Raw genomic sequence first — 9,286 nt, 5'->3', positions numbered from 1 at the left:
TTCATTGGAAGGTCTGATGTTGAAGCTGAAACTCCAATCACTTTAGCCACCTGATGTGAAGACCTGACTCATTTGAAAAGACCCTGATGCTGGGAAAGATTGAAAGCAAGAGGAGCAGGGGAAAACAGAGGATGAGATGGTTGGATGGCATCACCGACTCAATGGACATGGGTTTGCGTGAACTCCAGGGGTTGGTGATGGACAGGGAGGCCTGGCGTGCTGCGGTTCACGGGGTCACAAAGTATCGGACACGACTGAGCGACTAAACTGAACTGAACTGAATCTGATGTTATTTTACTTATATTTCCCTGATCATCAGGGAGTCTAACCACCTTTTCACATGTGTATTGACTATTTGCGTTTTCTCCTCTGCAAATTGCAGTTTTTTATCGTTAGTTTATTTCTCTAGGATAGCTTCTTTTTTCTCTCAATATGTATGATTCTTGGTGTTCATATTTTGTTATATATTATAAATATTTTCTCCTAAGCTATCAATTATCTTTTTAAATTTGTGGTGTATTGCTTTTATTTCGATGTAATCACATCAGTCTTTCCTTTATATCTTGGGCTTTGTGTCTTTTGGTCCTGTTTAAGGTCATAAATATATGCTTTATCTTTTTGCAATGCCTTTACAGTTTTACTTTTTATGCTTAATTTTTGAATCCATCAGCAACACGTTTGCGGATCCAGGTTTTGGGTTTTTTTCCCCTCTCAAATGACGAGCTAATTATTCAAACACCAGTCATTTCTTTACCCACTGATTTGAAACAGCATGTTTTCTTTTTATTTTTAAAGAACACCTATTAAAATGTCTTTTCTCCTTTTGATGTGTTAATGGGTCTGCTCCAGCGAAGTTCATCTGTACAAATTACAAAGGAAACCAGTGAATGGTCCCACTTTCCTCAAGTGGGGCCACACCTGGAGAGTGTATTTTGGAGGCTGCTGGAAAATGGAAAGAACAGCTGGGCTTCTCTTGAATTGGACATAAGCATCTAAACTGTGAAGGTATTCAGGAGGGAATGAGAAACCAAGAGAAAAGCGATTCTCAGATCACTTAGGCCAGAAGGCACAACCTCTTTCTGATGGTCTTTCCAGACGCTGCTTATGAAAGCACTGGCCACCCAGGCACCACTGACTGATACCCTCAAATCTTTGATATGTAGCCACTAAGAATTGAATGAGAGTCCCATGCTCTTTGCTAGATTCCTGTTTTTAGATTTGATGTGCAGGGACCAACAGTCTCAGCTTAAAGAAGGATAGTGAATGAATCTTTCCCTGAGCACCTACCATATTCATCAGAGCAATACAAATCATGATTGAAGGTGCTATCATTCAGCTTTGTTTCCAGAAAAACTTTCCTCCTGGCTGTGAGGTCTTGAAATCATGTGTTATAAATGCACCATATCAATTTATTCCTAAGAAGTGAAGACTTCAGTTTGAATTGTTCAGATATAAGTTTCAGATGCACTGTATAATAAAGCATTAATAGCCCATTGCTTATCATCAGAATTTTTCCTAGAGAATGAAAATTTCTGTGTTTTGTGGGGGGAGATGAAAACTTTTTGATTATGCTTAAATTTTACTGCTTCTCTTACTGCTGCCAAGCAGAGGTGGACTGAGGAACACTGTTGAGTCCTGAATTATATCCAAATTGAAACCCATCTCTGGGCTGTATGAACCACCTTGTCCAAAGCGAAAGTGAAGGAATGTTTCCTCCCATGGTTTCTCCAAGCCCCCACTTCCCCACCATTGCCTTTGGCCTTAATCTAATGCATTCTTTAATGGGTTTTCTAATACTGAATCATTCTTGAATTTTGGAGTAAAGTCTGACTTTGTCCTGATGTATCTTTTATTTATATATCTGGATTTTTTTGTGAATATTTCACTAGGCATTTTTGGCCTCCAGGTCTATATACATATATAGCAACTCTTGGAAAAGTAAACAGATTTCTGATGCATAGCCACCCATTCCAATCATAACACAGTTTGGACAAATGAAGTCATTAACCAATGTACTCTGGTTAGGATCTAGAATGGATTGAAGTATTTTCCCAAAAAATTAAAAAGGAAAAGTCACAAGGCTGAGAAAAGTAGGTATTAATTTTTAAATATTAACTCCAGTTAGTATGTGACTTTGTCAACAGGTGACCACATTTTTCCATTCAAGTAGTTATTGGTCATCCAAATCTTTGCTCCTAAAAATAAGTTGGATTTGCCCTGATGTATCTTTGTTTGCTTGATCCAAAATTTTACAGTTTAATAGCCATGAGATTTATAACTCAAAGCCTATCCACAATAAGATAAAAACTTTTAAGAAATTAAGTCAGCCATTTAAATATCTATAATGGATATATTTATATACACTAAATAAATATAAGTATATATAAAATAAGTATATATAGTAAATATATGTATCTACTTTATAAGAAAGGAAATTAATCACTATAGGATTAAGACATTAGGTTCAAATTTTCAGCCAAGACAAATTCTTAACTCTGTACTTTCTGCCCACAAGAGATAGCTGCTGATTACTTGGGCTGATAAATAACAACCCTATTTACCACTGTTCATGATGGAAGACAAATCACAGTTGTTCTTTTCACGTGTGAGTTTTATTTTCAGCCCTTTACACTGAGCACAGACTCGCCTCTGGCTTCTAGACCTGTCGTGAGCAGTGGGCTGCTGCTCTTCTGCACATGATTCAGTGGATTTACCTTCTGTTTCTCATCACCAGCATTCACTCACTTATTCATCTAGGGTCCCTAACAAAGCACATACAAAGAGAAGAGGGCTTGTGGGTCAGACTCACTACCTGCCTGCCTGATTTTTCTGTACACAGGTGAGATATTCCTGTACATCTTCCGGGGACCCTAGAATGAGGGGGACTCGTTGGTGAATGGCTTCAGGCTTCACGTCCAGCACGGGTTGGGTGCCTGTGGTCGCCAGGCCTCCCGCCTGCTCGATGATGTAGGCCACGGGATTGCATTCATACAGGAGCCGGAGCTGAGGAGAAACAGAGTCAGGTGGACAAGTGTTCCAAGTTGCCAAGATCCCCAAACCATGTGCCTGAAGCTCCAGGAGGAATTCCAACTGCTGAACCTCTGTCTCAATAGTGCAAGTACATTTGTGCATCTCAGGGGAGCCGGCTGCCAGAGACCCACACTCTCTACAAGGCTGGGTGCCCCAGCTGATGCTGATCACATATGCCTCTGGGGACACCTCCGCTCGATAGCTACCTGTCTCCTAACCTTTGTGCTTATGAGAGACTTGGGAGTATGAGATCTTAGTATTCACTTCTCACTGGTTCATCAAAGCGGCGAAGTGATTCTGAGTCCAGGTTAGGAGCCTCTACATGCCAGACCTTAAGACCAATAGAGTCAAGCTTGGATGGGATCAGAGGGTCACCTAGAGAGTGCTGGGTGGTCTCTCAGGATAACCACAGTGTCCAGGATCATGGGGAGGAACAGCTCAAGTGTCAACTTGGCTGAAGAGTTTGCTGGTGTTTAGATGACCTTTTCTTTTGACCCCTTAGACTGAGTTGGCTAGTCTCTTATTGCTTGCTCTCCCACAGCATCCTGTACTGTCCCTTTTGTGATAATCCTCACTCTGAGGTTTGTTTAACATCTGCCTTACTCCTTGGACACCGTCCCTTGAGGGCAGGGGAGGCATCTCTTAAGGTTGGTCTTTGTGGCATCTTCATTCCTAGAACTGCCTGATATGTAGGCAGTGTCCAAACAAGGCTACGGTGTATGCTGCACAAGGGCTCCAAGGGGAGGGCAGAAATGGGGTGAAATCAGCTGTACCATTTTTTGCCAAGCTGGGTACATGGATCCAGTGCCTGTTCTGAGAAAGAAATGCCCTTCTAAAAGGCACGATGGGGCAACTAGGTGTCAATCCTGTGTCCAGTTAGGATATGGTGAGTTGCATTGAAATGGGCTGATTGAATGTCCTTTCTGGGTCTTTTTCTGTCATTTTGTTTTGACTTCTTCCTCATCCCCTGACCCCCAGCAGACATACACACACACACACACACACACACACACACACACACACACGTCACTTAGATTCAGGCGACGTTCTTGCTGCATGCTCTGACTCTATATCACACTATCCTCTCCTTCCTTCCCTCGTAGGTATGAAATCTGTAACTTAAACTTCCTTTTCTGTAATCAGCTTTCAATGTGATTGATCCAGCTCTGCATGACTTCTTCCCATTCTTTTCTTCATAGTTACATCTTGTGCTGATTTTTAGATTGTTGTTATTTCAAAGAGAGGAACAAACTATTTCCGATCTGAATTGGAGAGCTAGGCACTGGCAGAAAGTAAGTTAAAACTGTAGGGGATATTTATTTCCATTTTTGGGAAACAGGATAGGATGCTTTTATTTGTACCATGTTAATTAAGATACTATAAACAAAAACATAGATAGATAGATAAGGACATGGATACTTAACATAAAACTTAACTTGGAACCAAGTTTTGTTCTGACCTTAAGATATTGTTGTAGTAAACTCATTTTAATAAACTCATTTTAACACACAGTGTCCAGATCTTCATGGTGCCTTTACCTACAGGCTATGTGATCTACTTTTTCCCCCACAATTAAAATCTACATTGCTCTACAGAGACAATAGGAGAAGCAGTCACACCCCACCACCCACCCACTCACAGAAACATGGTCACAGAGACCACGAGAGCTAAAACATGGAGATCAGAAATCAGTGGTACCTAAAGCCTGTTATAGAGACTGAAGTAAGTCAGAAAGAGAAAAACAAATATCATATATTAGCACATATATATGGAACCTAGAAAACTGGTACTGATGAACCTATTTGCAGGGCAGGAATAGAGACGCAGACACAGAGAACAGACTTGTGGACACGGCAGGGGAAGGAGAGGGTGGGATGAGTTGAGAGAGTAGCATTGAAACATATATATATCACCATATGTAAAATAGATAATGGTAAGTTTCTGTGTAACACAGAAAGCTCAGACCGGTGCTATGTTGGGAAGGGATGGGGTGGGGAGTGGGAGGGAGATCCAAGAGGAAGGGGATATATGTATCCTTATGACTGATTCACATTGTCATATGGCAGAAACCAACGCAACACTCTAAAGCAATTCTCCTCCAAATAAAATTTAAAAAAAGAAATCAACGGTACTTTGAATATGATACTGTGAATGTAGATCTATATATGCAGTTATATGTCTTATGGAAATATTTTTGTAATTATATGTAGATATTTTCTGACTAGTTTTAAATCATCTTAATATTAATGCTAAGTCACTTCAGATAGCTAGTAGTAATTAGTCTTAATGTTCTCCTTGTTAGAACTGAGTAGATGGCAAATGTGGTTCTACTTAAGATTTTCCACATCTTCTACTTGATCACATATAATACTTCTTAACACTGTTCTGCTCACTAGATTTATCTGTCCAACAAGCTAATATATAAGAGCTAAACTGTCACAGGAAGAGAAATGCTTGATACCCCAACCGGCATGTTAAAAATATTCTCTCTGGTTTCACTTGCTGTGTTAGAGTTTATCGTGGCTTTGAATCTCGCATTCCAATAATTCAGATTGGATCACCCACACTGAGAGATGCATATACGTGTGGCTAGATGTTAGCATGTCAGAGAATATGCAGACATTTATTTGAATTTGTCTTCTTACCTATGATTCTGTGACTGGCTAAAAATCAGACACCTTTCCATAGCAGGGTCTATTCAAGATAGACGCATTGGATCATAGGACTCCCACTTGATAACACAAGTATTTTAGGTTTGGTTTCATAAAGTGGCAATGAGATCTTCCCAGAGCATGCAGAAATTCTTAGCCTGAACTTCTGGGAATTCTCTAGGAAATTCTTGGGTCGACCTCAGGTTATTGTGAACCCCTTGACAACATATGTAATGTGTATGCTTACATGTTATAAGTTTCATAAAAGTTTCATTAAGTTGTCAAAAGGATCTATGATCCAAAATCAGCTGGTAATGAAGCAAAAAGACAGACACAGCATGTGGAAAGTGGGGGATGAACACAGCTGATTCACAGCGAATTGAGGAGCCTGAGAGCCGCAGAAGTGAAGGCCAGTGACAGTCACCGACAACTTCAGCCTCCTCCTTCTCCAGACCTTCTACCACAACCTTAGAACTCTATTAATGGGATATATACTTCGTTTCTCCTCCACCTGCCCACTCACAGACAGATGGTAGCCAAAAGCAGGCATGATGAGAAAGGGAATTGTGACCGGCTTCCCTGAGCAGATTCAGCCAGTGGACAGAGGAGAGTTACCTTGCCCTTCGGACTTTTCTGGTTCGCTGGGTACAGGAAGATCCCTCCATAGACAAGAGTGCGGTGCACATCAGCCACCATGGAGCCCACGTACCTGGCCCCATAGGGAGCACTGCCGTCCTGGAGGATGGAGAGGGGAGAGGCAAGATGCAGTGGGTTTAGCAATCAGTCAGCACTTGCTTCAGGTGACACATCAAGTGGGTGTGAGCTCTGCATTCCAGGTCCTCTTTCTTCTACCCACTAGCTTAGGAATTGAAATTATTATGTAGCTGACCATTCCATTCATTAGGAGTCCCCAAACTTCAACTAGTAATTGGACTCATTAAATGTTGGACTGCTTAAAGTGAGAGACAATATTTGTCCTAAGACAGAAGCTAATGAGAAAAAAAAAAAAAAACACTGAAAAAAGAAGTATAGACAAACACCAACTGTTGGGCTCCTCTTTGAATCTTCTCCTTGGCCCCCACAGTTCAGAACACTTTTTAGCTTCTTGAAAACCAGATCCCCTTGAACCATGACAACTTTTACACTTATTGTAAGCAGTGTTTACCCACTGGTAAAATTATTTTAAATACCTTTATAAATTATTCAAAGAAATAAAACAGCTTCCAAGTAAATGTCAATTTCATTAGTCTTGTAATGAAAAGAAGATCTGCTCTGAAAGAAATAAATCAAAGTTCACGAGTTCCCTTAAGTAAGGGCATATCAGTAAGGCATGACTATCTGATGAAAGGGCTCCTTTGGGCAGGTTTGCTTTTCCCTCACTCAGTGACCCATGTGAGATTTCTGTGTCTAATCTAATAATTCTCTAACAGCACAAGGAAACACCAAAAATTTTCAGAGCAAATATCCAATGCTTTGTGTGGCATCAGCCACTATAAAATGCATTGATTTTATAAGCATTTATATGCCAAACCCCTCCATCAGTGTATGACACCATTGGGGAAAAGACTGTCTGCTTGATCTTGGCATCATTCCATGAGTTCAGCCTGCTGTGGGGCAAAAAGTAGCTGCTGGGGAAATACTTTCTGAAGTGCATACACATGAGATATCTTGAAAGCACTATTCAGGTTGTATGTTAAAAATTACATGGAAGATTTTGCCTTCTCCATTTTATTTACATAATGATATTAAGTATACAAAACATCTTCAGATGCCAATTAAGAGACTTCTCAATAGGTAAAAGAATGCAGGTCTGAATTGGAGATGAAGAAAATGGACTAACTTGAGTAGCTCAGAGGGTAAAGAATCTGCCTGCAATTCAGGAGACCCAGGTTCAATCCCTGGGTTGGAAAGATCCCCTGGAGAAGGAAATGGAAACTCACTCCAGTATTCTTGCCTGGAGAATCCCCATAGACAGCAGAACCTCACAGGCTACAGTCCATGGGGTCGCAAAGAGTCGGACACAACTGAGTGACTTGTTTCACTTTTTGAGGAATATTTAGGAAATAGAGTTGGTAATGCCCAGTAAATGATTAGTCATGGGCATGAGGAAGAGGTAATTCTCTGGATTCCCCAAACTTTGTTGGGAATGAATATGATGGTAGAGGCAGTATAGGTCCAGAGAAGAAAACCAGAAAGTAGTAAACTTGGAAGATGGTGTGTATGTGTGTGTGTGGGTGTGTGTGTGTGTGTTTGTGTGTGTGTAGAGTGGTGGGGGGTAGGGAATAGGAGGGTCAGAGTTGGATATGTGGAGTTCTCGGTGTCTGGAGGAGCAAGCAGATCTGAATCCTAGCAGAAGAGACTGGATGAGATCACCCTGGGGGGACAAGTGTGAGCCGAAAGGTTTGTTGGGAATAGAGTCCTATGTGTACCAAGACCGAAGCACAGGCAGAGGTATGGGAACTAATAAAAGAAGAAGATGGTTAGGAAGATGGATGGAAAACCAGACACAAGGCTAAAGAAGACAAGTGTCATGAAGGACGGGGTTGCTGTTGTTGTTGTTTAGCCACCAAATTGTGTCCAACTCTTTTGCAATCCCATGGGCTGTAGCCTGCCAGGCTCCTCTGTCCGTGGGATTTCCCAGGCAAGAATACTGGAGTGGGTTGCCATTTCTTTCTCTTGGGGACCTTCCAGACCCAGGGATTGAACCTGTTTCTCCTGCATTAACAGATAGATTCTTTACCACTGAGCACCAGAGAAGCTGGAAGGGAAGAGTAAACAACCCTAAATGCCATGGAGAGGTCAAGTAACATAAGGTGGAAACATGATGCTGGATTTTGTAAAAGAGGATTACAAAGGGCTGATATTGGAGCAAAGAGGGTTAGAGAGGGAATGAAAGGAAAGAAAAACTTTGAAAAAATGAAAACTTTCTTTCCACTTCTGAGTATTTATCCAAAAGAATTGGAAACAGAATCTCAAAGAGATATCTGCATATCCATGTTCACTGAAGCATTATTCACAATAGCCAAGAAGTGGAAGCAGCCTGTGTCCATTGATGGATGGATGGGTAAGGAAAATGTGGTGTATACACACAGTAGGATATTATTTGGACTTTGAAAAAAAAAAATCTTGTCACTTGCTCAACTGATATCAAGCAGGGCCCTTTGGGGTACCTGGGCACAAAGACTTTCTGTGTCCCGCATTTCTTTGATTATAGAAAGCAGCCTTCATTCAGCCTTCATAACCTTCCCTGAGTTACAAGGGGCAGATTCAAGCAGCTGTTAATCAGAATAGGGAGGGGATGGGAGATCAAGGAGAAACAGTCAAGAGCAGCCTTGGGACAAGGTCCTGTTTTCCCCATCAGAGGATACACACAACAATATCTTTGAACTATTTTGCAGATACTGAAACCCCCTCCAGGTGGGAGAAGATAACAATTAATGACGGTATGCCACCCACAAGCACGTAGACCCCAGACCAGTTGGACCTGAATGTTGATGATGCTGATTCCAACTCAGCTCACCAGCAACCCATCAGAAGAATGTCCACAAGCTGATCATGTCCTCTTTGGACAATTGCTACAAAACTTCTCACTATCTTTCCCAAGA

At 41.3% G+C, this 9,286-nt stretch overlaps 1 protein-coding gene across 1 annotated transcript in view; it reads right to left on the bottom strand.

Annotated features, from left to right (window-relative positions):
• Positions 1–2,581: 2,581 nt before the first annotated feature.
• The window catches only part of FBP2 (fructose-bisphosphatase 2), a 45,222-nt gene continuing 38,517 nt past the window's right edge, over positions 2,582–9,286 (bottom strand). Inside the window, exons 6-7 of the mRNA XM_061163699.1 lie at positions 6,297–6,416; positions 2,582–3,003 (exon numbers count right to left, since the gene is read on the bottom strand). Coding sequence (XP_061019682.1) covers positions 2,809–3,003; positions 6,297–6,416 — 315 coding nt within the window. The 3' untranslated portion in view covers positions 2,582–2,808. The remainder of the gene's footprint in view (positions 3,004–6,296; positions 6,417–9,286) is intronic.

The sequence above is a fragment of the Dama dama genome, chromosome 16 (assembly GCF_033118175.1).
Source record: "Dama dama isolate Ldn47 chromosome 16, ASM3311817v1, whole genome shotgun sequence".
Taxonomy (NCBI): domain Eukaryota; kingdom Metazoa; phylum Chordata; class Mammalia; order Artiodactyla; family Cervidae; genus Dama; species Dama dama.
This window is presented reverse-complemented; position numbering and strand designations above follow the sequence as displayed.